The sequence below is a fragment of the Tribolium castaneum genome, chromosome 10, assembly GCF_031307605.1.
Source record: "Tribolium castaneum strain GA2 chromosome 10, icTriCast1.1, whole genome shotgun sequence".
In the NCBI taxonomy this organism is placed as follows: domain Eukaryota; kingdom Metazoa; phylum Arthropoda; class Insecta; order Coleoptera; family Tenebrionidae; genus Tribolium; species Tribolium castaneum.
In genome coordinates, this window is record NC_087403.1 from 8,064,165 (window position 1) to 8,090,130 (window position 25,966).

Here is a 25,966-nt window from a genome sequence, read left to right on the forward strand (position 1 = left end):
TCAAACTCTCCTCTAAGGTAAAAAAATATATTTACGAACTTATCAAACAAAAACATGACATAATTCAACTTAATTATGTACACCTCTGATTGCGTTTAATAATACATTGACAGATATGGCAGTGGATATGAACAATAAATTGCAGTCGCAAGGTATGTTTAAGAAAAAAATAATTAAAAATGTCATGCACACTGTGCACATATTTATTAACATATTAAACATTTATAACGGTTAGTTAAACAAGGGAGAAGTAATAATATGCTTTGAATACTAGCGTTACTGGAACAAAACTAATCCCTACCACATTGTATTGAGTTGGCTAAGGGAATTCACACTTATGGCGATTTGAACGAGCTACTTTACGCTACGAAACAAAAATCCGAAACTACACCAATCAGTCTAAAAAATGGATGGAAACAAACTTAAGTAATATCAAATAACGGAGGGACAAATCCAATGGGGAACATGCACCCACGCTTGGAAACTCCAAGCACGGTTCGACAACTCCTTGTGCTAACATCCCTATCTAACCTCCTAAAACTCAAACAATTGTGCATAAATAAGTGACTAGTTGAAAAAAACCAGTTCAAGAATCGCCTTAAACCCCGCTAGTAGTCTGAGGCTGGTTTCCCGGAAACCAGGCTGTTTCCTTATACAAAAACCACAAGTCCGCCGCCCACAGGAAGAAATTCAAAAATCCGAAAATCTGGAACCAGTCAATTGAGCCAAGCTTTGGGCCCCCGCCGTCCACTTACCACAGATATGTTCAACGTTGAGAAATTACTCGTAGAAACTTTGCAATTCGCTGCTGAGCAAGCGGAACTTACGAGAGTCGGTTCCGCCATACTTTTGAGACCTGAGAGACCCGTGGCCCACGCGGCGCTGCTTGATATCCACAAAACGCCAAAAATAACGGTCACGACAAAGTCCTAAAACGGCCACTTAGCTCGCGACTGGGCTCTGACAGCTACTTACAATCATAGGAAGTTGGTTATTGCTCTTGTACATTTCGTCGAATTTTATATACACAATTGATATTGCCAGCGAGTACAGCATTGCCAGGACGCCAGTCGCCACAAAGTACCTGGCGTCCGAGGAGTACCCGAACGTCAGGGACGTCACACAGTTGGAGACGTTTATGCTGGGGTAGTACACATCGAACGGGTACTCGAACTCCTTCTTCACCGAGTCGTCTTTGCAGGCGATCTGTGTGTAACCTGTGTATCCTGTTATGGTGGCGAAGGCGCAGATCGAGAATATCTGAAAAAAATGTCTCCACTTATTGATTTCCTATAATAATAGGAATGCACACAAGTTACAGACTTGCCAATTGAAATATACTGAATGTATAAATAGGTCTAAACACATTTCTGCAATATCACTAAGCATCATTGTTTAGATACTCGTTTACACTATAGTATGATTTTTTTTTTCACAGACAGTCAATTTGGAAAATGAGACTTCAATAGGCTTTGTTTCCAGCACTATAACACTCTGTATCGCTACTTTTTTCAAAATTGGAAAATTTAAATTTTGTCTAACAAACAGTGCGAGATGGAATATATTAAACAGGGACGAGTCGTTAACTCATTATGCCGTATTTGCGCAAAATAAGACACAAATTGGGCGAAACTACGTATTAGACAATTTGAAATCGTAGGAAAACAATACTTATGACTCAGTTATTATACTTACAAAATGTATAACTCGCATCACCCCCCTGGGTTCGCGAAAGGCCGACAAATTGATATCCATGGTGTAATACTTTAAATTTCACCAATTAATTAAACTTAATTAACCGCACTTATAATTTACTTACAAAAATCAGAATTTTTTATAAATAAATCAGTCGATGCCGCTCCCTGTCAACTGCGCTGACATACAACCGCTTGTTGATTTTTTACTACCAACCGCGCCCACAAAAACCCTAGCGGGGTTTTGCCTTTGATAAAATTAATTGTTGTGGGGCAAAAATCGCCCAAAACAATTCACTTAATTAAATTGCAACACATTTAGAGAGTTTTTCTTCAGACAGTATGGTTTTGAAATGATTAAATTGGAGTCTGGTAAGTTTTTTAAATTGGCGCGGTGTGACGGTACTAGCCAGTGGCGTAGTCAGGTTATTTTGCCCGTTTTTTTTAAACGGGTAAAAAGGCACTGTCAGTGCGAGTGTTTGTTTTAATTGGGGGCGCCAAAGTGTGTGGATTATTATTATAGCTAAGTTTGTTGAATAATGTGGTGGATAAGGGTACAAAAATAGGTCGGTAAGTGTTGGAGTTGTCGGTGACGGCAATGTAATAAATGCTTCCGGAATATTCCAGAGGAGTCGCGAATTTAGAAATTTATAACCTTTAAATATAAGCAGCTCGAGCACGAAATCGCAGTTCATTTGGCTGTCGGTCGTTGTGCGTGTCACTCGTCCGTTCGTTTGACAATAATCGGGTGGTACGTGCGTGTTTCCCAACCCTCAGTGCTTGAAAATGGGCAAAGATTACTACAAAATCCTCGGACTTAGCAAAGGTGCCAGTGACGACGACATCAAAAAGGCCTACCGAAAGCTGGCCCTGAAGTACCACCCCGACAAGAACAAGGCCCCGGGGGCGGAGGAGCGCTTCAAGGAGGTGGCCGAGGCGTACGAGGTGCTCTCGGACAAGAAGAAGCGCGACATCTACGACAGCTACGGCGAGGAGGGCCTGAAGGGCGGAGTTCCGGGCAACTCCGGCTTCGGCAACTCCAGCTTCAGCTACACCTACCATGGGGACCCGCGCGCCACCTTCGCGCAGTTCTTCGGGAACGCGAGTCCCTTCGCGGCGTTCTTCAGCGGAAATCACAGCATGTTCGGGTTCCCGGACGACGACATGGACGTGGACGACCCCTTCGCGTCGCTCAACGTGGGCCCGACGCGGGCGGGGCCTGGCGGCGCCTTCCGGAGCCACTCGTTCAATTTCCACGGCACCCCCAATCGGAGCAAGGATAAGGTGCAGGACCCGCCCATCGAGCACGACCTCTACGTCTCGTTGGAGGACATCACGAAGGGCTGCACCAAGAAGATGAAGATCAGTCGGAGGGTGCTGCAGGCGGACGGGACGGCCAAGAAGGAGGACAAGGTCTTGACGATAAATGTGAAGCCGGGGTGGAAGGCGGGGACGAAAATTACATTCCAGCGGGAGGGGGATCAGGGGAGGAATAAGATCCCGGCTGATATTGTTTTTATTATCAGGGACAAGCCGCATCCTTTGTTCAAGCGCGAAGGGAGCGATATCAGATACACGGCGAAAATCTCACTCAAACAGGTATTTGAATTGTTATCGAATTTTGATTGCGGACTGCACGTGTCATGGTTACAGGCTTTGTGTGGTTGCACTATTGAGGTTCCTACGATGTCTTCCACGAAGATACCTCTGCATTACACCTCGGAGATTATTAAACCAAATACGGTGAGGCGCATCCAGGGCTATGGGCTGCCCCTACCGAAGGAACCCTCCCGCAGGGGCGACTTGATAGTTAACTTCGATATCAGGTTTCCCGAGGCTCTCACGCAGTCGGCTAAAGATATACTATACGATACTCTTCCGAACTAAGTGAATTCTGTGAAAGGAGCATAAGTGTATTGTACGTTTTAGTACAAGCGAGTGAATGAGGTATTTTTGTAATTGAATGTAAATAATGCTTATTAAAATGTATTATAACGCAACCGCGGGTCGGATATGTATTTTTAAGTCTGACTTGCACCGCTCAAGATCTAATTGTACATAATCGTCGAAAAAGTATTGTATATATAATGAAAGCCGATGGAAGTGCATGAACTCGCCTGCAGAAATTATTTATTTTTTTAAAGATTTTAATTTGTTGTTATTGTTGTTCCTAGTAACGACGCGCTAAAATGATGACTAATTAATTTTGTAACTTGAGAGTAATAAAGAAGTTTATTTAAACGCGCCTCTTTGCTTGCTTCCTTTTTTGCGTCAAGGATCGCGCGACTAGTACCATATTTAGCGAAAAAGCCGCAAGGCCGTTCCATCCGAACCTTGTAAACAACTAGAGAAGTAAAAATACCCATTGCAACCGATTTAGAATCTTGCACACGAAAACTGCGAAATGGGTCAAAGACATGCCGAGTTTTTTCCTCAAATATATATTAAATTGCATTTGGTGTCATTGGTGGCAAGTAGCGAAACGCGTTGGCGTACACCTGCGTATGACGTCAGATATCTTTCTTGGCGCTCTATTTTAGGAGAGATTCCGAGGCCTGGTGAACAACTAGCAGAGGACGTTCGAAGTTGACACCCGTTGTGGATCGAAGCCCACCAATCTTACTTTCTCTTTTACGTACTTGTTTACTTATGGGAAATAATATTATTACATGCGAGTGGTGACGTTTGCCGCACACAACATTCCTTAAATAGACGCTATAGCGTCACCCTGACCTCACACTTACACCCAAACAAAAAACACAATCGCCAAAAGTTGGTGCATTTATTGTGCAAACTAATTCGTGATTGATTCCACTGAAAGTGTATCAGCGGACGTGCGGACGCGGTGGAGGGCTTCCTTCCAGGGGCCCCACTGAGGAGCGGGAAGGGCGCTACAAGGGACGACTTTATTATCGCTTCGGATTTTCTCCATCACTAGAGGCTGCACTTCGTCAACTTCATCCGAATTGTCACAAATAATCCGGGCAAGACTCGTTTTTCGAATTTCGGCAAGTTGGTCAAGAGTGAACCAATGGGGGTTCTCGTACCAAAAACGGTCCCCATATTTCACTCGCACGAACTGGTCGTGGATCAAACACGTCAGAGTCGGGCCCAGAATGCTCCCGTTGAGGGGCTTCTCGCTCAGAGCCCCCGTGTACAAGTCCACGTCGTCCACGTCTCTGCCCAAACATACAAGTCAATACACTGGCCAGCTGCACAAAAATCGAATTTTTTCTATGGCCTCAGAAATCGCCAACTAGGTCTGAATTAATTATGTCAGCAAATCCTGCCTTCATTTAAATCGAGCGACCGTGAAAATAAGACGAAAAGTTTTTAAAAAGCAGAAAAAAAAAGAAAATTAATATCAACATATTCTTATGTTAGCATTATTCGTAACGATATAGCGCTGATAACGAGGAATCTACCAAGCATTTTATTGTATCACAGGTTTTACATCTTATAACTAAAGACCTGATCCCTCTCGCAAGAAATATAAAAGCGCCAAAACATAATCGTTTGATTTATTTTTAAAGCTAGATTACCACCATTCTTGAAAATTTGATGCGATGCGATAAAATGAATGGTAGGTTCGTAACCACTAATCAGTACAGCAAATTAGTAAAGAATGTCAACAACATTTAAACAATAACAATTTTGTCGGATGTTACGTGATATTGTAGACGCAATAATTCTTAAAACATCACTACCAGGCGTAATTTTATGAAAAAACGTAAAACATATTACTCACAGTAATTGTAAAGCAATAGTTATAATTGATATTTTTCTTGTAAATGTTTGAATAAATATGCTTAAACATTTAATTCCTGCTTTGTGGGGCTTCTGAGTCTTAAAAAACGGTTTATATATTCATTTCAACACTCATATTACCGAATTTCAATCGCTAGTTCGTATCGATTATTATTATTAATAGCCTTCATTAACAAATTAGTTTATTAAACTATTAACGAATTATTGACTTTATCTCTGACAGAATGCAAAACAACAACCAGGAAATTTTCATTCGTCGGTTTGTCTTATTTATTTATTTATTATGCACATACCTAATTTATTCAACTGAAACAAAAACTTTCTGGTTTCAGGAAATTTCACTGAAAGAAGTCAAAAGGTCGCCGAATTAGTCTAAATTGCATAATTAAGATTATTTACATAATTCACACGACTTAGTTCGTAAACAACACTAATTTTGAGTGTTTTAATTATTTTTTGATTATTCACTCACCCGTTTTGGCCCTCAAAGTGTTTCCAGTAATCTGTTTTTATTTTTATATTTTTAATATCAATAAGATATTCTAATTTCGCCACCGTTTTAATCACATATTTTCCTGTCCACACAATTAATTAGAATTCAAATTAGCGAAGAATGTCAACAACATTCTAAACAATAACAATTTTGTCGGCATATGTTACGTGATATTGCAGACACCACTTCCAGGCGTAATTTTATGGAAAAACGTAAACGATATCACTCACAGCAATCGGCAAACAATCATTTTAATTGATATTTTCCTTAAAAATGTTTAAATAAAAAAGTTAATTCCTGCTTTGAGGGGCTTCTGACTTAAAAACCGCTTAACCGAATATCCATCTTTTTTTTACATTAATTTCACAGTAAATTTTAGTGCCAGCTCTCAAAGTTGAATTGGCATTAATCGCTCGTTCGTGCTTTAATAAACAGTATCAATTAATATTAATTGCTTTTATTAACAAATTATTTTATTAAACTTTTAACGAATAACTGACTTTATCTCTGTCAAATTAAAAACAACGACCAATAATTTATCATATGTTGGCCTGTTATTTATTTATTATGCACATGTCACATAGCTCATTTATTTAGCGAATAATGAAACAAAAAGCTCGTAACACAAACTAATTTTTTGGGTTTCAAAGTGTTTCCAGTAATCTGCTTTTATTTTTATATTTTATATATCTATAGGAGATTCTAAATTCGTCACTGTTTTATTCACATATTCCTGTCCAGGCAATTAATTAATATTTAAACTATTAAACTATAGATGTGGTTCCACACACTCTAAAAAATATAACAATATGACTTGTGACGGTATTTCGTCATGGACTTGTTCAAATAAAAAACTCTCAATAAACAACTGAACTGAAAGCAGTTGAATGATATGTCAATAGAAAAATATTTAGTCTATCGGTTTTTATTAGCTGTTCCAAAAAAAAGAGTAAATAAGCGAATTATATCAAAAAGAGTAAACCAGTGTCAGCTGGGACTCTCCTACGTCCCCTATTCCAAAGTTTTTATTAAAGTATCGAAAGAAATCTATTTTTTCGGTTCGGGTGTCCTAAAAATCTGCGCGTTATGAGAAAGTGCGAGACAATTTTCACTGAACTATCGCCAAAAATCTGCCAGGTTTGACCCGAATCACGGTACAAAAAATGCGATATTTTCGTACTTTGCTACTGATAAGAGCTGCATTGAGCGGCGATAAGTGTTTCTATTTAAAAATTCTATAAGGCGGGTCACGCCTACGGCATCCAAATCGGTCGGCTGTTGTTTTAATTGATATATTATTACCTATAGATAGCCTGAATGTTTCTGAGTGAATCATCGTCAAAGTCCCCCTGAAGTTGCTGAAACGTAGAGACTCTCCTTAATCCGCAATGCTCTCGCCAGCTGTTATAGCCAACTAATCCATGGTCGCGGCCTCGTTGTATATTCAAAGAGACCAAATCTAAACCATACGCGCGAATTGTCTCGTTCGCAGCGTCCTCAAAGAGCTTGTCTTTCAGCTAAAACCCTAGTTGAGTTTGAGAATTTCGCAAAAGGTCGTTTACTTCGCTGCTGAAGTAGGGGTCGTTGGCTTGGATGGGGGTGTCCATGGCGCCCCTCAAGGCCCGGTCGAGCCCCCCGGCCTGGTACAACCTGAACGGATCGAACAGCATTTTATGCAATTGAACGAACTCGGGACTAGACGAGTCCTTTGCCAAAAATTTCATTAAACCCGGGATTATGGAGTGGGCGAAGCGGAATGCTGCTGTTGCAAAATTGTTGGCTATAGATGGGTCGACGGCTGAGTTGTATTCAGTGAAATAACCGGAAGTTCGTGGGTACAAGCCCGATTTTTCCATCAAACCCCGGCCTGAAATAACACCCAACTAAAAAACAACCCCACAGCCGACACTACCTAAAAGAATCGGGAGGAACTCTCTGTAGCAAATGTGCTGCATCTGCGCCCCGATTATCTTGCGACTTTCTTGAAACAAGCGCTCGTCAGCCCAATCAGGGTTCAATTTTGCCAATTGTTTGGCGATTGAGTTGTGTTGTCTTGCCCAAATTAAGTGCATACTAGTCAAGTGCAAATTTTCGTTGGCCCTTCCATCACCTGTTAGGAAACAATACCTCCCTTTCCGACTCTCCTCCAACCGGTTACAACCATCGGTTAAGTCTTTCGAAACCGGTAACAACGTCCGATTATCCGAAGTTACAAACATTTCGAGTTCACCCCCTGACATCGTCCGGAGCGCCCCAACTGTCTTTTCCTCCACCCCGTAAATAACCGACCCGTCTATAAACGCCGTCACTTGGTTCATCTGTTCCCTGGGCCCCAGACAACAAGTGGCGGCATTTGCCGACCGCACAAATTCCATACAAGTGACATTAAATTCGGATAAAGGGTCAAAGCGGTCCAACTTGACGGGAAAGCACTCCGGATGTGTGACTTTTTGGCCACAACAGGCGATCGTGGAGCCGTTGGGGCCCCGACTGGGGGCTGTCGCCGTCATATCGTGATCCAGAAACTGCCCCCAAACGGCCAACATTACGCTAAACTTATCGTCGTTTTTGTAAAACGGCCGATGGACCTCCAAGCTGACGGTGCGAGCCGATGGAAGCGCCCCGGTTTTGGCCCCCCGGGGGCTGCTAACCCCGTCGGCGTAGTCCGGCGGGAGCGCGCGGCGAAAAGGCTGGAACGCAGCCCCCAAATTGGGGCGCTCCAGATTGTTACAAGTGCCATCAAACGTGCGAAATTTCGCAAATTCGGTGCATTTTTGGGGCACAGGACACGGTTCAGCCTTATTGCAAATTGTGCTCCCGTTGTTGGGGAAAAACCGCCTTGCTGATTCTCGCAAGTAGCCCAAGTTGGCCAAAGCTTGAGTTTTATTCGAGTCTAGGAACACCTTCTGGTGTTTGTAGCTGGGGCTGTCGGTGGTCATTTCTGTGACATTTTTCTCGATTTGGTGTTTGGTGTTTAGGGCCTTTAGGCCCGCGGCAAGGGCCTGTGACCATTCACTCTGGTTGTTACAATAGGACGTATTCATGGGTTTGTCGGGACGGGGCCACGAAATTGCAAGTAGAGTCGTGAGTGTGTCCGAGGGGGAACTAGTATTAGTCACGTTTGTGAAGCTGTTTTCCGCCCTGTTTATGCCCCAAACAGCGGCAATCAAAAATGCCACCACGAGACAACAACTGAAAGAGTCCACCAGAAGTGAGACCTAAACTACGGCCAAAACTTACACAAAAATCACGCATAAGCAACATTGGAATTGTTTAATTCGTTTTTTACGCTCCCGTACGAGGCTGGTATCAAACGCATATTGCGGTTGCGTTTGGTCCGAAAGTAATCTTGTCGTTTCAGTCGCGAGAGACATGTTCCCAAAATCCTGAAAAGAATTTTTGACCGACCAACACTGACGCAGTTGTAAACACACTAACTATTGGAATAGAAAATCAGATACTTGATACCGAAGCCAATGAAACGTGGATGAAACCCTATAGGCTCAGGAATTGTATCTCATTTATGCCAACATTACGATCTTTCTTATCTTGAATAATGCGTGACTCTACATAAACTAGTTTTCACGAAAAAACTATTTATTGTAGTAATCCGATTAAACACCCAGTTACGAAATTTAGCAGACGCCGCAAACATCCAATTATTTCCTAGCTTGGGTGAAATTAAGTTGCTCCTCTCGAAATCTCCCGATGTTACATTTCCCTGACATAGATAATTCAACGAATTGTTATTTTCAAGAAAACTTTATATTTTTATTGAAAAGTCCTTAACCCAGTTTTCATTCAGTTGTGCACGTGACCTCAGCGCGCCGTATAAATTTAAAGAAAACGTGCATTTAAAAATAAATAACATTACTCCAATAATAAAACAAACGCAACACAATTAATCCGACTTTTGAAAAAAATCAAAAAATTTCCAGCGCGCGACGTATGCAACACAATATACACGCCGGTGTGGAAGGCGCATACTCGCTGATATTTATTTAGTTAATTAGCGCTTTTTTATGACTCAATTACGAGTTTGGGAAATTTCTACTCACTTAAATAAAAAACACGGTAATTTGTGGACTTATTATTACTGTTTTTCCACTTGTACAGTGAACCTTGACTCGCTGTTTCTTATCAATTACATCACAGAAAACAATAGAGGTATGTTTCTGATTGAGATCCAATTGTATACCTGCTTTCCGCTCTGTCCATATAGAATAGTCTCTTTGAGCACCTGTTTTTGCCGCCGAAAATCGACGATACTGAACGAACTGGAAGTTCCAGTTGTTTCCACTACGGCTAAACCACTGGGTATATCGATTGGATTTTAGTTGTTTTAGTTTAAATAAACTGGATGATGCGATATCGCGATAAGCGGATAAGTGTCGTGCCATATTTGAGATAATAGCTTAAAATTTCAAAATTTATCAAGTCAGATAATGATTTAACTAGGATTTTTTGGTACCTACCTGTCCCTAAGTATTGAAAAAAAACTAAAAACGACAAAGTTTTAACATTTTAGGTGAATATACACCTGACTGTCGCTGCCCGAAAGTCACTTGCGTGGCAGTGGCAGAATTAGGGACAGGTCCGACTCAAAAATTGGGTGCCGAGGCAGTGCTGTAAAGTGGTGTTTTCCGACCGCCTCAGGTGATACTCGTCCAGCAGTTGTCCTGCGTCGGCAGCATGCGATTTACCTTGGTGGAGATGGAAAGGAGCGACACGATATTATTCTTCTCTTCTATTCTAATCCATACCACTCTTGTGTCCCGTAGAACGTTGTTGTGGGCTCGGAAGTAACTTTCACTTTCCGATCCACATGTGATTTTTGTGAATAACAACCCGATTTAAATGTGTCCTCGCAAATGATTTAAATCGATGTTGGGTTTATGTGACAGTTTTGCCAAATCCTTACATTTTATTACTTGTGAAATGCAAATGAGTGTTAAGTTTTAAACGGAGGTAGGTGTTGAGGCAGGTGTGGGACACTTGAATAGAAATTGCGATTTTTAGTTAATTTTTACCGACCATGGATGATGACGATATCACAGTACGAGTCGCTATCAGGTAAAAGAGTTTCAGTTCTTTGTTTTTATCCTCTTCATTTTTTTTCGCCTACACTATCTTTAGATCGACAAATTTAGCTTTACGTCTGTGAAATTAGTACCTTATTTCCTGCTATTTATCTCTCACTGAGGCAAAAGTCACTAATTAGCTTCGGGGGTGTTTGGGCTTTGCGTGACTTTAACAATAAATAGCTATTTTGCATAAAACATAAATTACACACCGTGGGCTATTGCAATAAGTCAACACAATCATTCAATGTGCACCTATTTAGAAAGCTTTAAAGACCACCTGGCTGATTTTTAATGCCGACAGACGGATAAATTTACCGAGACTTTTCTTATTATATAACAAGTGACCGAAGATGACTTCACGAAACACGTGTAATTCCGGTTCAATTGTTTATTTTAAACAACCCCACTAACCTTGACCAACCTTTTTACATAATAGACGATAGGAAAGGGGGCTGGGTTTGATTTACTCAATCGGTCTTGGGGAAAACTGATCAATGAATTATTTTATAACTTGCGTTCAGCGATATAAAAACTCACTTCAGTCGTCATGAAAGGGCAACGGCCCAAAATAACACACCGGAACGGTTTACGAAATGTCAGAAATTAGCATAAACAGACTACTTAAACCTATATTAATTTGAGTTTACTTAAGTCACTTGCGGTCGTGCGCGCGTTTGATCTCCATAATTGTCAAATATTGGCCGCAAACAATTCGGAAAACGGAAACGGATATTCCCCTTTATTCGCCCTTCCGTTGCGTTAAATTAAAGCAAACACATCGATCGGAGTTATCTCATATTATTGCTAATAACAGATGGTGTTAATTCTTTCCACCTTGAAAATAATTACGGGGGGCAGCCAATAATTGCTTCGGCTTAAAAGGCGAGAGCCGGAGGGTGCACATGCACTGTCTGATCGATAATTGCATCAGGCGACGACGACGACGACGACACTGTCTCGGCTCAAAATTGACAAAATTCGTGAAGGCGTAACTCGTTTTTACGTAAAAGTGTGGGTTTTGTAAAATGGAACGCCTCTGATTGAGTTTTAATGATATTAAAAAATAAATGCACATGTGCATAACGAGCCAGTGGAGCGACCCTTGACGGTATCTTATTCTTTCCACTCGGAGTGGCACAAAGTCACGTAAAATCCAACCAACGCAGTTTATGACAATGTGACAATTATACTTCGGACCGGATTCCAAATACGTCACGTGGTATTTACCATTATTTGTCATATTAAACTGATGCCTTCTCGTCATAGGTAAAGATAGACCTGACGCTTCATTAAAAAATCATTCCTCATAAATACGGAAATATTGAACTGGCTATAATTGTCTAGTCGCAGTCGTTGAACCCTCCACCGGTGGATTCAAAAATCCGCGACCAAAGACCAATGTTTATCGCACCTCAATAATTCGGCAAATATTTAAAACCAGTCGATTACGTAATGTTTTTTCAAATAATATTGATGTTTGCTCGCACCGCCTAATCCAATTAAACCCTAATTTGATTATCCACACAAAAAGCACACTTGAACGATCAAATTTCTCTTCATTCAAGTCGGAAAATGTCGTAACAGCAGCTTACAAGGCCAGGTGGCACGCAGTTTGAATTACGCCGAGAACCGAGCAATAATCCCGCATATTAATTTGCATTTATTGATCGGCTTAATTTTTATTTGAACGCTTTTTGGTCTTCGCCACGAGTCGCCGCTGCCCACCGTCTAATAACATTTAAAAATAAATGCGCTATGTTTAGACGATGTCTTGTTACGTTACCTAATTATTAATTACCTTACACAAAGAGCTGGACCTTCGGCGATATTTATGCATTGAACACCACGAAGGCCACCGTATTTTCTGCATTGGGGACCTTGAACTAGTTGAATCAATATTTTTGTTATAATGTGGGATTATCGATCCTCCAAAACAAGGAGGATACAGCAAATGTTGTAATATTTGCGCTTGTAACACCTTCAATTTTTAAATCAACACTCGCGACCTTTACCTGTTTGTTCGGGTGAGGTCATCTCATTGCCACAATATTTGTAGGATTCGTCCGCAAACGCCGAGAGAGATCATAGATATGTGCCAGATTTGCACGTTTGTCCAGCCAGGAGAGCCACAAGTTACTTTAGGGAATGACAAAACTTTTTCGTATAATTATGTCTTTGATACCGATACTAGTCAAGAGAGCGTTTACGAGACGTGCGTTGCCGCTTTGGTTGATTCCTCCTTAGAAGGGTTGGTTGATAAATCAGCTTTTTGGTTTTACTAATTGTTAATCCCAGGTACAATGCAACGGTGCTGGCTTATGGTCAGACGGGTTCTGGCAAAACTTACACCATGGGATCAGGGTTTGATGTTGAGTTATTGCCAGAACAAGTCGGGATTATACCTCGAGCTATACATCATCTTTTCGATGGCATCCAAAATCGTATCAACCGGGCACACGAAAGCGGCGAAATTCCCCCCGAATTTAAAGTAACGACTCAATTTATGGAGTTGTACAACGAGGAAGTGATTGATCTGTTTAACCCTTCGAGTGGGAAAGTAAGTCATTGGGTTGACGGACGGTACTTGAGTATTTAAAAATTATTTACAGGATACGGTTTATAAAATTCACGAAGGCGGTGGTGGTATTCAAATCAAGGGAATTACGCAAAAGACGGTAACGTCAGCCGAGGAAACGTTGCAATGCTTGCGATTAGGTGCCCTTTCGCGGACTACAGCTAGCACCCAAATGAATACCCAGTCGTCTCGATCGCATGCAATTTTTACGTTACATGTGAAGCAACAACGAATCGTGCCTTTAACTAATAGTGATACAAACGAATTTGAAACGCTTACGTCCAAGTTTCACTTTGTAGATCTCGCCGGTTCCGAGCGTTTGAAAAGAACCGGTGCTACGGGTGAAAGGGCGAAAGAAGGGATATCAATAAACTGTGGTCTATTAGCTTTAGGTAATGTCATATCGGCATTAGGGGATAAGTCGAAAAAGGCAACACATATCCCTTACCGAGACTCAAAACTAACTCGCCTCTTACAAGATAGTCTTGGAGGCAATAGTCAGACTGTGATGATAGCCTGTGTAAGCCCCAGTGATCGGGACTTCATGGAAACCTTAAATACGCTAAAATACGCCAACAGAGCCCGCAACATCAAAAACAAAGTCTTCGTGAATCAAGACAAGACTTCGAAAACAATATCGCAACTCAAGCAACAAATCGCCCAGCTCCAGTTGGAACTAGTCGAGTACAAACAGGGCAAGCGCCTGGTGGGCCAAGACGGCACCGAAATGGTCAACGACATGTTCTACGAGAACAACATGCTCCAAGGCGAAGTCAACAATCTCCGCACGCGCGTCAAAGCCATGCAAGACACCATCGACTCCCTCACCCTCAAAAACACAAACCTCCTGGCCGAGAAGGCCACCGGGGCCTGGATCGGCGGCAGCAGCGACAACGACGTCGCATGCATGGTCCAAGCCTACCTCAAAGAAATCGAAGAACTCAGGGCGAAACTAATGGAATCCACCAACACCTGCGAACAACTCCGCAAGCAAATCAACCGCTTGCAAACCTCCCCCCAGCACAACGCCACCCTCGCCCAACTCGACGAGAACATGGCGCTGATCGAGGAAGCCAAGAAGGAGCTCCAACGCGAAAAGTACCTCCTGGAGAAGCAGCTCGACAGCGAGCCCGACAGCGACAACGAATACGACAGCGGGAGCGAAAAGGACGACCATACGCAGCTCAACGACGAGCTGATCACTCTCACAAACGACATCGACATGAAGCAGAAACTCATCGACGAGCTGGAGCTGTCCCACCGACGCATGCAAACCATGCGCCAGCACTACGAAGACAAGCTCATGCAGCTCCAAACCAGGATCAAGAACACGCAAGAGGAACGCGACAAGATCTTGCATTCGTACAGCGCGCGGGAACCGTCCGACAAAATCAAGAAAATCAAAGATGAGTACACCAAGAAACTCTCCGACATGCAGAAGGAGCTGAAGAAGCTCCAAGCCGCCCAGAAGGAGCACGCCCGCCTCCTGCGCAGCCAAAGCCAGCACGAGAACCAGCTCAAATCGTACAAAAACGAACTCCTTGAAATGAAGCGCGCCAAAGTGAAACTCATCAACAAGATGAAGGAGGAGTCGCAAAAGCACAAGGAGTCCGAGCTGCGCCGAATGCGGGAGATCGCACAATTGAGGAAAGAGTCGCGCAAAAAAGCCAATATGATTAAAACCATGGAAGCCGAGCGACAGCTCAAAGACAAGGTTTTGAAGCGCAAACAAGAGGAAGTCTCCGTTTTGCGGAAGAATCAGAAGGTTTATTTGAGCACAAAGGCGGCGGGACGGCTGCGGGAGGCTTTCTCGGAACGAGCAGCCAAGCAGAAATGGCTGAGGATGGAGAAGTCTATTAATAACATCGCGCTGAGTCGGCGAGGTCTCGTGGAACAGGAAGTCCGAATGGAGCATTTTCTCGAAAAGAGGGAAGCGTTGGGGAAGGAACTCGAGGCTTTGGAGGAACGGCGCGAGCAGGCCGTGCAGAAAAACCAAGACCTGACGCACTTGGACAGCTACATTGAAGACATCAAGGAAAACATCAACTACGTCCAGGAAACGATCAGTGAGACCCAACACAATGTGATGGAAATCGAGGAGTCGCAAGACACCAACGAATGTGCCCACTTCCAAACTATCATCGATTCCGTTTGTGATATTGAAGAAGCCAAATATTTGATCCAGAAGTTGTTCAACATGACGCTGAGTCAAAGCCACGCCGTCGTCCAACGCGACGCTAAATTGAAAGAAAACGAGACGACTCTCACCGAGGTAATTAACACTTATTTAATTGACACAATCTAATTGGATTACAGTTGAAGCAAGAGAACCAGCTCAGAGGCCAGTTGCTGGACCACATGGTGCACAGCGAATTCCCCATATTTTCGAAGGAGCTGACAACAAGCGTCTCAAGCAATGCGAATGACACGAGCTCGAATGCGTCTTCAAGGTCGGCCTCACCGTACGTACAATTCATCAAAATAAAACGTTTTAACTCAAGTTGGATTATTTAGGTCGCTACTGGTGCCTGAATCTTCCTCGCAAAGTTGCGTCGCGAAAATCAGACGACGGACGGCTTTGCCCAGCGAATTGCTCTACGGCGCAAGCAGCTCGTCAATGGGGCCCTACAACTTGCAAGTTTCCGTTTCAATGGAGCGCGTCCCGAGTGACCCCGGGAGTCCTAAGTTAGTATAAATGTTCCGTTCGTTTTATTGAGTCGTGCGTCAGGAAACATAACTGTAAAGTTTTCCGGTTTGATGTAATTTGATAAGATGTTTTAATTACAGGTTGAATTTATGATAAAACACCGAGTGCGTATCACACGAAGCGAGGGGAGCAGCCCGATCGGGACCGAAGTCATCACCTGGCGTTGTATAAATCATCGTTTTTTTACAAATAACATTGCAACATTACTGACTGTACTTATAATGTTTTTAATAATCCTCCTGATGTTGTTACTATTTTTATGATTAATTATTTATTTTAAGCGATTTACATGGAGTTTTTATATGGTTGTGTCCACTAATTGAATTACAACCTTGTTTTTTAATTAGCGTTTTATTGAAAAATAATAATACAAAACGATTGATTTTACGACGCGTTCTTCTTCTTTTTGCCTGTCTGGACAGGGATCGAGGGGGCCGGCATGGCGTGCACTTTCTGTGAGTGCTTGTTCATGTAAAACAGGGCACAGAGCGAGATTAATAAACTAAAAAAAACGAATTAATCGTTGGAATCAACCAGAAGTCAGGTACCATGAGGTCGCAGACACTCTGTGTACTGTAGCGGAAGTAAACAAGGCCAGAAATAGACAAAACAGGACTAAAAATAACGCCAATAAACGCCTAGTTTTCGTCTACCAAACAAGTGTTTACCTTCGGGGAACACCTTAACCTGGAAAGAGCGCCCGAAAACGCAAGTCTCTAAATTCCCCACAGCTGTGAGCGACAAGACGAAGAAAATCGAGCCCAGATAGCCCCCTAGAAGCGTGTGAACCTGAGACGAGCTAAGCCAAGGCTTATACATCTGCATTCCGGAAAAGACTAGCACCGAACTAATTGAAGCTAAGACGAAGGAAATCCCGGTCGTGACAGCTGAAAGTTCACGTCACCAAAAAACAATTCTATCGGAAAACTTACTCATTGCTGCGACCGGTTGATTAACAAACAACACCTCGGAACTTTTTGGTTATAAAACTGTCAACGTGGTGGACAATTGTGGTGTGCCATCTCTGCGCAATGAGGAGAAGTAGCGGTAGATTCCGCTAATTTGGCGATGATGTGACAGCTGAGTTCGGTTCATTCATTCATTCAGTAAAATTGCAATCGTTAGTCAGTTTGCAGGTGTTTTTTGGTCGTTGCCAAATATCCGTTTATTTACCAACAGCGAAAACGTGAAAATCGGCACGAAAAAATTAATTGGGGTAAGTGCGCTTCCGTGTTATGGTTTTTTGACCGCCTTCGTGTGGGTCGGGGCACATGTTTTTAACGTCCTTTTGTTTAAACAGTCAGCAGGATTAATTTCAAAAATGATATGTCATTATTGAATCAAACCGTGATTGTATGGTGACAGTTTTGGTCTTTAAGCTGCACCAACTAGTACGGTCTTGATTTATTTATTTCACCTTGATGTATGGCATAATTACAATAAATAAATGCCAGGGAAATGTTTGTTTGCTTAACACAACTTTAAGTCCAATTACACAGACAACAAAGATTGCCTCACTTATGCAATTGTTTTGAATTATTAATTATGGCTAGAAAGTGGTTCATTTTCTTCCTTGCTGTCACTTTCATTGGTCATTAAGGCGTTATCGCCGGTGGAGTACGCGATTCTCCAGGTAATTTCCCTCCAAAAATGCGCGATTTGAAATTGCCGATTGACAATTGATACGTTTCCGCCCTTGGCGGCGATTGTCAGGAAGTGGGTGAATTACCGCATCAACCCCCGTTGACAAATTGAGTTGGGGGTTACTTCAGTCAAATGCGTCATTTCGTTTTCCCTTCAGCGGGTTGTTTTATTTGTAATTTGATAAAATTCGCTAATGTTTACCCGTGCTTCTATTTTCTCTGACATTTATAATGCTTCTCAAGTTCAATGTTTGTGAGGTGGAATTGGGCCAACACTGGTATCTGAAGGTTTCGTATTTTTGCCGTAAATGTGTTTAATGTACTTCCGTTTTTAAATTAACTTCCCGACCTGCTCTCCGATTTAATTAAAAATTCCGCTTCTTCCGTCCCTGCTCTGCGTCTCCAGCCAATTGTCTATTAATTAATATCTACTTGTTGCATTATTGCCTCGAAAAAGCTTTCAGTTGGGTTGACACGTCAAATAATTTAATAAATTGCGGAAGCCTTAGTACACAAGAGCTGCGAAGCCAAATTTGGTTGAATAAATTCGTTTCGTCTAACTATAGCCTCGGCTGATTGCTTCTCGAACGGCGTAAACAATTGATCAAAACTCGGCTTTTTCTCCTCAAATCCGGGAAATTCATTCGCACGAGAGCGTGGGCGTCCGTAGGCGATTTCCAGTGTTTCCATATCAGTGCTGTGGCCTTTGCCGTTTTGTCGATCGTTGCACCAAACCGATCTTTTGTGGGAGTATCACACCGGCAGCCCACGCATCGTCACCATCAAGCCGACTTTTTACGCTCAAGTGACAAAAGTTCGTTTTTCGCGCTTTTCCAACCTTTTCTTTTACCCCAATGCGTCGGTGTTGTCTTATACCGTATGTATTATCGATATGTGCGCAGAATAGGTGCGCGCCATCTATTCAATGCCCGAAGTCGATACTTTGTATTAGTCCGGACTTGGCGGATGAATTTCATTTCAAATCAGTGAAATTATTCCGTGATTTCGGCCGATTGTGCTTTGTACCGGACTGACAATATTTTATTATTTCGCCGGTATGTATAAGCCGTCATTGCACCCCAAACAACCCTTACACCAACGACCTGTCATTACTGCATTGTTTTCTTTTTCCCTCACGACTCAATAAAATACAATTACACACAAAGACTCATTTATTTGAATTACCCCAAAATCTCACAATTTCATACAAATGCCAATATTTTTCCAACAATACATACATATTTACTTTTTTTACAATTTATTATATTAGTCCGGGGTTTACTTACACAAGCTTCTTTGAATATGTGTCAAGGTGGCGAAAATTGGGTCAAACGAACGAAGGGAATGCAAAAAATGTCGCCCCTTGATTCAGTTTTTCACCCTCTGTGTGGAAATTTTCGCATCACGTGGTTACCCCATCACAAAAATTATGTAACAAGTCAAATTTGTACATTGATTAAGTTGTTTAATTTCGCCTCGGTAATAATATCCCCTTTTTTCATGAAGAAGTAAAGGACGGGAATAATGGGGCAATTTATATATTTATAGCGTCTTTCTTCGTGCGTTCAGCTCAAATTTAATGTGCCATTCCTTACTAAATCATTGAAAACGTATCAGCGACCTAGTTCGAGCAAGTCGATGTTAATTTGAAACCCCTCTTTTCTTTTTCGTTCCGATCCCGATCAAATCCGCTAATTTCAATTTTTCCCCACGTGTGAATAATAATAATGCTATTTGTCGGCGATCGAGTTGCCATGGCGATTTTAAATAAAGCTTCAAAGGATTATGAAAAACCGGGCTATTTGAACAGGTTTTGCGCCAACTACCGATTTTATAATGTTTACCGTGTGCGAAAATAAACAAATTCGGAAATAACGACAACAAGACCAACAACAGGCGAACTATTGCGCAAATTTAATACGAAACCCACGGTTTGTTTCAACCGAATTGCCTGAGTGGTAGTTCTCAATTATTAGTAGCTGATTAGCTGATAATAAATAGCGAGTTTCGCTAACTAGCAATTCCCAGATACAGTGGAAACCGGTTACAACGATTTTTGTAAATCAAAAATGCATAGTTTTACCAAAAAATCGTCCCAAATTTTGAGAACCGCTGAACTGGAATTATAAAAATTCTCATAAATTTTAATAATATTGACAAAACAGCAGAGGTAAATTAACTTCTTGGTCCATTACGTTATTCTTCTATTTCAATTTGTGTTTCGTCATTGAATTTTAAGGAAATACAAAAAAAAATTTGACATGACTGGAGTTCGAACCTTCCACACAAATAAACGTGTTAGCCACAATTTTGAAAAATTCTCAAAACGCCCATGCGCCACCATCTGCACTTTTTAATGAAAAAATTAACTGCTAATAAACTACCATAAGCTACACAGTGGCTCTCAACAGGTGGGTTAATAGAAATTTCTGAAGAAACTACACACTCGTCGTTTTTAACTCGTCTGATCATGATAAATTCACATGCCAATTTTTAGACAAAAAAGTGTTCTACGGTTTCGTTTTTACATACGCACGTGCTTTTTTTATTGCGTAAGAAACAATAAATATTTCAAATATCGCAGAAAGATTCCAAAAATTATACATACATATACTCGAAAACAGCTAAGATGTTAAATAAAGTTCGTTATATCCGAGTTTTGTTTGACTTTAGCAGTTATTTTTACTTTACGTATGAAATAAAAAAGTATCTATTGTAAAAAATACTATACTGTGTGAATTATACAGTTGTGCAAATATTCCTAAGAGGTAACAGAAGAACTCATAAGTAAAAATAGTGAAAAATAACTGAACTTGCTTTATCCGAATATTTACAGCTTCGGATATATAGAGAGTTTTGGTCGGCGAATAAATTTGGCACCAAGAAATTTTAAACAAATGTGATCTCTAAGCTTAGTTCTTTAAGTTCTATCACATTGAGTTAAAATTAGCAAAAACAGCCACAGGAGAACAAGTCCATAAAAAAATCAAAAAGTGTAAAAATTGTGTATGGATTTTTTGGGAAAGATACCACCAAATTTCATTTCCTCAAATCACCGTCTGTTGGTCATGTAAACTTCGGAAAAAAGTGCTCAAAAGGCGCAAACCTTGTTGATTTTGCGATTTTTGACGAATTTTTAAACGCTAAAGTGGAGTAATAAAAGTAGTAAAAGTTCGCATATTTTTCAAAATTCGGTGAAAAGTTTGTTATAAACGGAAAATTGCATCACATTTTATGTCAAATCTTATTCGTTATATCCATAAGTTCGTTATAAGCGGGTTCGTTACGACCCGACTCCGTATGTATGATAATATGTAACTATCTTATCTTTCTTAATAAAATAGATTAATACTTTCTTTAAGGTATATATTTCAAAATTTAAAACTCATTTAGCTTGAAAATTACTTCGTGAGACGACAATCGGTTATAACGAACAAATGCTGAAACCAATTGGGTGTTCGTTATAACCGAGTTCCACTGTAGTAAATTCCTACTTTCTAAGTGTCAGATACTAACTGGCAATTGCAAAATAGCCAAATACTACGTCGCAATTGCCAGGTAGGTATTCACTGTCAGTTTTAAGTTAATAAATTGCCACTTAATATCTGGCGTTTGCAGTTACAGCCTACTGTTGCCACTTGCACTAGGTGGCAATTGCCGGTTAAAAAAATTGGCGTTCTGATTTCATAACTTTAATTGTTTTGACTGTTTGTACGAAGGATTTATCCCGAGTATAATGTTCACCTTGTGTGCGAAAATAAGCAAATTCGATAGTGATGTATAACGAGAGTAAAAATCGTTGTGATGCACAACAAATTCTGTTATCAGTCGGAATAGTGTTATTTAATATTGTGTGTTAAATTGTGATAACCAGGCGCGTTTATTCCGAGTAAAGGGGTTTATTATTGCGTTAAGTAATTAAATAAATTAGGAGTAGCGACGGTCAACCACCTACACAGTCGCAACCGCTTAAGTTGTAATTGAATTTTGACGCAGGTAACGACTAAGTGAAAATGGCGTTTGCTGGATTAAAGAAACAGATAAATAAGTGTAACCAGTATGTTACGGAGAAGATGGGAGGTGCCGAAGGCACTAAACTGGATTTGGACTTCATGGACATGGAGAGGGTAAGTGGCAGAGGAGCGACGTGTTCGATCACTGATTGCTTTTGATTGAATAGAAAACGGACGTCACGTATGAATTAGTCGAAGAATTACAAATAAAAACGAAAGAATTTCTGCAACCGAATCCGACAGCGCGCGCGAAGATGGCCGCTGTTAAGGGGATCAGCAAACTAAGCGGCCAGGCGAAATCAAACACCTACCCCCAGCCGGAGGGTGTCTTAGGAGACTGCATGCTGACCTACGGACGCAAACTGGGGGATGACAGCATGTTCGGGAACGCTCTAGTCGAAATGGGGGAATCACTTAAACAAATGGCCGATGTTAAATACTCGCTCGACGATAATATTAAGCAAAACTTCCTTGAACCACTCCACCATTTACAAACTAAGGACCTTAAGGAAGTTATGGTAACTAATTAATTAATTGGCGTGTTGTGCCGAATTAATTCCGTTTGCAGCACCACAGGAAAAAACTGCAAGGGCGCCGGTTGGACTTCGACTGTAAGCGAAGACGGCAAGCTAAAGGTAAACACACCGCTGTTTTTACGTGATAAGGGGGCATGTAATAATCAGAAGCATGGTTTATAGCAACTAAGGGGGGGCTGGGCCTTAGCCCGTACTCCAGCCCTGTGAAAACGCAGGGACACTGCGGTATGTTCCCCCGAAATTGCCACCGCTTGCTAGGTTTTTGATTTATTTAGAACAGTCGTGGTTTTGGGTATTTGTAGCGCTTCGTTTTAATTTTTATCATTATTTTTGACAGTATCCGCATGGTATTAATTGTCGCACCTTGCCTGTATTACCAATGACAGGTGCAAAAAATATTTCAGATGACGAGATTAAGACTGCGGAAGATAAGTTTGCAGAGTCTCTGCATCTTGCTCAAATGGGAATGTTCAATTTATTAGAAAATGACGTAAGTGGCACTCTGTGCGAGACGCGCTCTGAGACGTGCGATTTCAGGTAGAACAAATTTCACAATTAGCCACATTCGCTGAAGGACTGCTGGAGTACCACGTGCAGTGCACGGAGATCCTCAAGCACTTGAACGAAATCCTACTGGAAAAGTGCGTAAGGCAGTTGGCGAACTTCGATTAATTGTGCAAATTTTAGGAAAGAAGAGGCCGCAAATCGTCCGAAAGTCGAATTCGTGCCGAAAACCCTCGCGGACTTACACATAGAGGGTGTTTCAGACGGAGTTAATGGTATTCATCACAACAATATCAACACAAACCATCACAATTTTACAAATAGTGGCCACCAGTTTAAACGCCCCGCCCCCAAAACCATTCCCATCAAACAATCCGACCCGTTCGACCCCTGGAGCTTTCCCCCAGGTATTTTTTGTTTGTTGAGTTGCCTTAATTTAAGATTTGGTTGTGACCCAATTGCGTTTTGTTTCGAATTTTGGTTTTCTGATTTGGTTTCTCCCGTCCTCTCCCCACACTACACGCTCATGCCGGTTATCCGAACTCGAGCTCGTTGGGATAGTCATGAATTCATTAATGCAAGTTGTGTTTCGGCCCGTTTGTCTTGTTTGTTGTGCTTTGGTGTGTTCTCTCGCAAAATTGAAGCGTAGAAACGTAATGATTGGCCCAGTGCCAGTGACTGCATAGGCGTCTCCGAAAATACCGATCTGACACATAAATGCGTTTATTTTTTGTGGTTACTTTGATTGAGTCAAACTTGATGTGCTCGAACGGATATGTCCCTTTTTGCTCGAATACCGATGTTTCGGAAATGCTTGAGCTGTTGTTCTGACAAAGATGTGTTGTTAGGCTCTTCGCAAGTGTCTTCTCCACAACACAAGCCACATCAACTTGAGTTGCATCCAGGACAACAGTCTGCTAATGGTAACTTCTCTATCTATTGCTTTCTGTCTAGAGTGTTTGTTGGGTCACACATGTTTCGGTAAACAATACGTCAAACTCTTTCTAACCCGAGTGTGTTTTTTGATAGCGTCTCCACTGCCGTCCCCAATGAAATCACCAGCAAGAACGCCAATGAACCGACAGCCTTGTTGTACAGCGCTGTACGATTTCGATCCCGAAAATCCCGGCGAATTGGGCTTTAAGGTAACGACTAGTTCCACGCCGAAGCTAACACTGTTAAATCTCATTTTTTATATCACCTGTTTTCTTTACCACGCCGGTTTTTGGACTAATTTGAATTTTGTGCAGGAAAACGATGTGATCACTCTGTTAAATAAAATCGACGAGAACTGGTTCGAGGGGAGTCTCCACGGGCGCACGGGTTACTTCCCAGTAAATTATGTGAAAGTTGATGTGCCATTACCATGAGTTACGGGTTAATTAAATTATACTTCAATTGAACAACAACCCCTGGTATCTTTGTTTAGTAATAAATATTGCATGCCATTACTGCGTTACTTGCCTTTGTTTTGTATAAATTGAAGTATTTATTTGTTGACGTGTATTCAACTGCACTCTGGTAAAAGTGAGATGCCATATTAAGTAGTCAAACGTGCGGCATTTACCTTAGAGCGAAGCTGACAACTTATTAAATCTTCCTTTACTCAAATGATTTATTTCCATTGTATATAACGTACTGTAAATTTTTATTTATGATATTTTAACGATTTAGGTAGCGTGTGATTGGAGCGTGCAGTTGAAGTCGTTTAATTGTAATTAGTTCACGAGAAGTTGCGTACAAGGTTAAGTTTAGTTGTACATATTTAGTGCTTTTAGCTTAGTTATTTTAATAATAATCTAGTTAGTTTATATAATTGTTTATATCGTGAAAGCTTATAATGTTATGCAGTTACAAGAGGCTAAAAATTTTATAAAATAAGAGATGTAATTATGGTACAGTTGAGATTTTTGAGAGAAAACTATATGCTTTGAGTTGAAACCTAAAATGCGTTGATTTATCGCCTCTACCTATCACAACTTGCCAAATGTTAATTGCATGAAATTGAAACTCAATGTCTTAAAATAAGAACATTTTTGATGTAGATTGATAGATTTCTGCTGAAACTTTATTAATTATAATACCAACAAGGATTTATATGCAACCACCGAGTATTTGGGTGCCGCTTTTTAGAAAATGCACTAATTATCGTTTTGTTTTCCGCAGAGTACTGATAAAGTTTTGGCCGAATCACTACAATTGTTTAACGTTGTCATTTGACATGCTATAGATGTATTCCTTATATTTGTGTGAAAATTAATACCAGATATTGTTCGGCTGTGTGTTGTGCTCTGTCTTCGCTGTCACTTTTCTATTAATTATCGAAAACGCCTCTACTCAAACTTGGAACGTTGTCCGCTTTGGAATACTCAGATGGTCAATATGGAGCATAACGGATAGTTTTAAAAGTACTTACTTATCTGGTTCATGACAATACATTAGATATAAAAGTTAATATAAGTATAACCAATTAAGAATATTGTTATTAGATCAAACCGTTATTTTTTACCCTTTCAATCTTGTTAGTCTAATTGTCCTCAGTCATCACTCCAATTGATCTCTTCTTTACTTACATAACACAGGTAAACGGTTTTACTAAATTTTACGTCATTATTCGCTTTGTTCTTTAAAACAAAACGAATTGTTATCTATTTTCTAAAAATAAATGTCATATTTTTGAAGTTTTTTTGACTGCACTGTTACTCAAACTTGAATTCATTATTGGCCATATATTTTTTAAAGTATAGCATGTTACCAAATAATGAGATATTGTTAATACACATGTATACAATTTAAATGTTACCGTATTTGTGCATTAATAAAAAAAGGTGTCATATTAAACAACGACTTTCATTACACCCCTCCCCGGTCCAGACGAATCCGCATAATAAAAAAACAACCGCAAAATAATCAAGAACAGGTTCCTACCTTCATAAAAATCAGACATCA

The 25,966-nt window shown here is 40.9% G+C and overlaps 6 protein-coding genes across 18 annotated transcripts; 3 read left to right on the forward strand and 3 right to left on the reverse strand.

Moving 5' to 3' along the window:
* Positions 1-13: 13 nt before the first annotated feature.
* Positions 14-25,966, reverse strand: LOC661749 (synaptoporin). 3 transcript variants are annotated; one of them, XM_008202540.3, is made up of 5 exons: positions 1,820-1,951; positions 1,696-1,764; positions 976-1,260; positions 756-929; positions 14-706 (listed from the first exon to the last, which is right to left on the reverse strand). In XM_008202540.3, the coding sequence occupies exons 2-5, from the start codon at positions 1,753-1,755 to the stop codon at positions 599-601; spliced, it is 627 nt and encodes a 208-aa protein (XP_008200762.1). In that variant the 5' UTR covers positions 1,756-1,764; positions 1,820-1,951; the 3' UTR covers positions 14-598. The 3 variants fall into 3 exon arrangements, with proteins under 3 accessions (XP_008200762.1, XP_064215338.1, XP_972985.1); XM_064359268.1 differs by lacking the exons at positions 1,696-1,764; positions 1,820-1,951 and adding an exon at positions 25,946-25,966; XM_967892.5 differs by having other exon boundaries at positions 1,696-1,837.
* LOC661242 (uncharacterized protein) lies at positions 2,110-3,935 on the forward strand. 2 transcript variants are annotated; one of them, XM_015985373.2, is made up of 3 exons: positions 2,110-2,264; positions 2,322-3,293; positions 3,348-3,935. In XM_015985373.2, the coding sequence occupies exons 2-3, from the start codon at positions 2,481-2,483 to the stop codon at positions 3,579-3,581; spliced, it is 1,047 nt and encodes a 348-aa protein (XP_015840859.1). In that variant the 5' UTR covers positions 2,110-2,264; positions 2,322-2,480; the 3' UTR covers positions 3,582-3,935. The 2 variants fall into 2 exon arrangements, with proteins under 2 accessions (XP_015840859.1, XP_008200761.1); XM_008202539.3 differs by having other exon boundaries at positions 2,134-3,293.
* Positions 4,461-10,296, reverse strand: cd (cardinal). 5 transcript variants are annotated; one of them, XM_008202547.3, is made up of 6 exons: positions 10,154-10,296; positions 9,196-9,341; positions 7,868-9,147; positions 7,518-7,822; positions 7,258-7,472; positions 4,461-4,873 (listed from the first exon to the last, which is right to left on the reverse strand). In XM_008202547.3, exons 2-6 carry the CDS (start codon positions 9,327-9,329, stop codon positions 4,489-4,491), a joined length of 2,319 nt encoding a protein of 772 aa, XP_008200769.1. In that variant the 5' UTR covers positions 9,330-9,341; positions 10,154-10,296; the 3' UTR covers positions 4,461-4,488. The 5 variants fall into 5 exon arrangements, with proteins under 5 accessions (XP_008200769.1, XP_015840810.1, XP_015840803.1 ...); XM_015985324.2 differs by lacking the exon at positions 10,154-10,296 and adding an exon at positions 10,014-10,137; XM_015985317.2 differs by lacking the exon at positions 10,154-10,296 and adding an exon at positions 9,394-9,946.
* Klp31E (Kinesin-like protein at 31E) lies at positions 10,785-16,664 on the forward strand. The gene is made up of 8 exons (XM_967960.5): positions 10,785-10,923; positions 10,975-11,028; positions 13,096-13,287; positions 13,335-13,596; positions 13,649-15,886; positions 15,931-16,076; positions 16,129-16,299; positions 16,402-16,664. The coding sequence occupies exons 2-8, from the start codon at positions 10,991-10,993 to the stop codon at positions 16,412-16,414; spliced, it is 3,060 nt and encodes a 1,019-aa protein (XP_973053.2). The 5' UTR covers positions 10,785-10,923; positions 10,975-10,990; the 3' UTR covers positions 16,415-16,664.
* Positions 16,654-17,388, reverse strand: LOC661868 (uncharacterized protein). The gene is made up of 4 exons (XM_968000.4): positions 17,254-17,388; positions 16,990-17,208; positions 16,870-16,936; positions 16,654-16,823 (listed from the first exon to the last, which is right to left on the reverse strand). Exons 1-4 carry the CDS (start codon positions 17,255-17,257, stop codon positions 16,706-16,708), a joined length of 408 nt encoding a protein of 135 aa, XP_973093.1. The 5' UTR covers positions 17,258-17,388; the 3' UTR covers positions 16,654-16,705.
* Positions 17,399-25,861, forward strand: EndoA (Endophilin A). Of its 6 annotated transcripts, none has more exons than XM_008202541.3 (10): positions 17,399-17,537; positions 21,961-22,091; positions 22,145-22,495; positions 22,546-22,612; positions 22,900-23,003; positions 23,051-23,154; positions 23,201-23,424; positions 23,866-23,940; positions 24,047-24,162; positions 24,268-25,861. In XM_008202541.3, exons 2-10 carry the CDS (start codon positions 21,978-21,980, stop codon positions 24,385-24,387), a joined length of 1,275 nt encoding a protein of 424 aa, XP_008200763.1. In that variant the 5' UTR covers positions 17,399-17,537; positions 21,961-21,977; the 3' UTR covers positions 24,388-25,861. The 6 variants fall into 6 exon arrangements, with proteins under 6 accessions (XP_008200763.1, XP_064215335.1, XP_008200765.1 ...); XM_064359265.1 differs by having other exon boundaries at positions 23,201-23,292; XM_008202543.3 differs by having other exon boundaries at positions 22,918-23,003.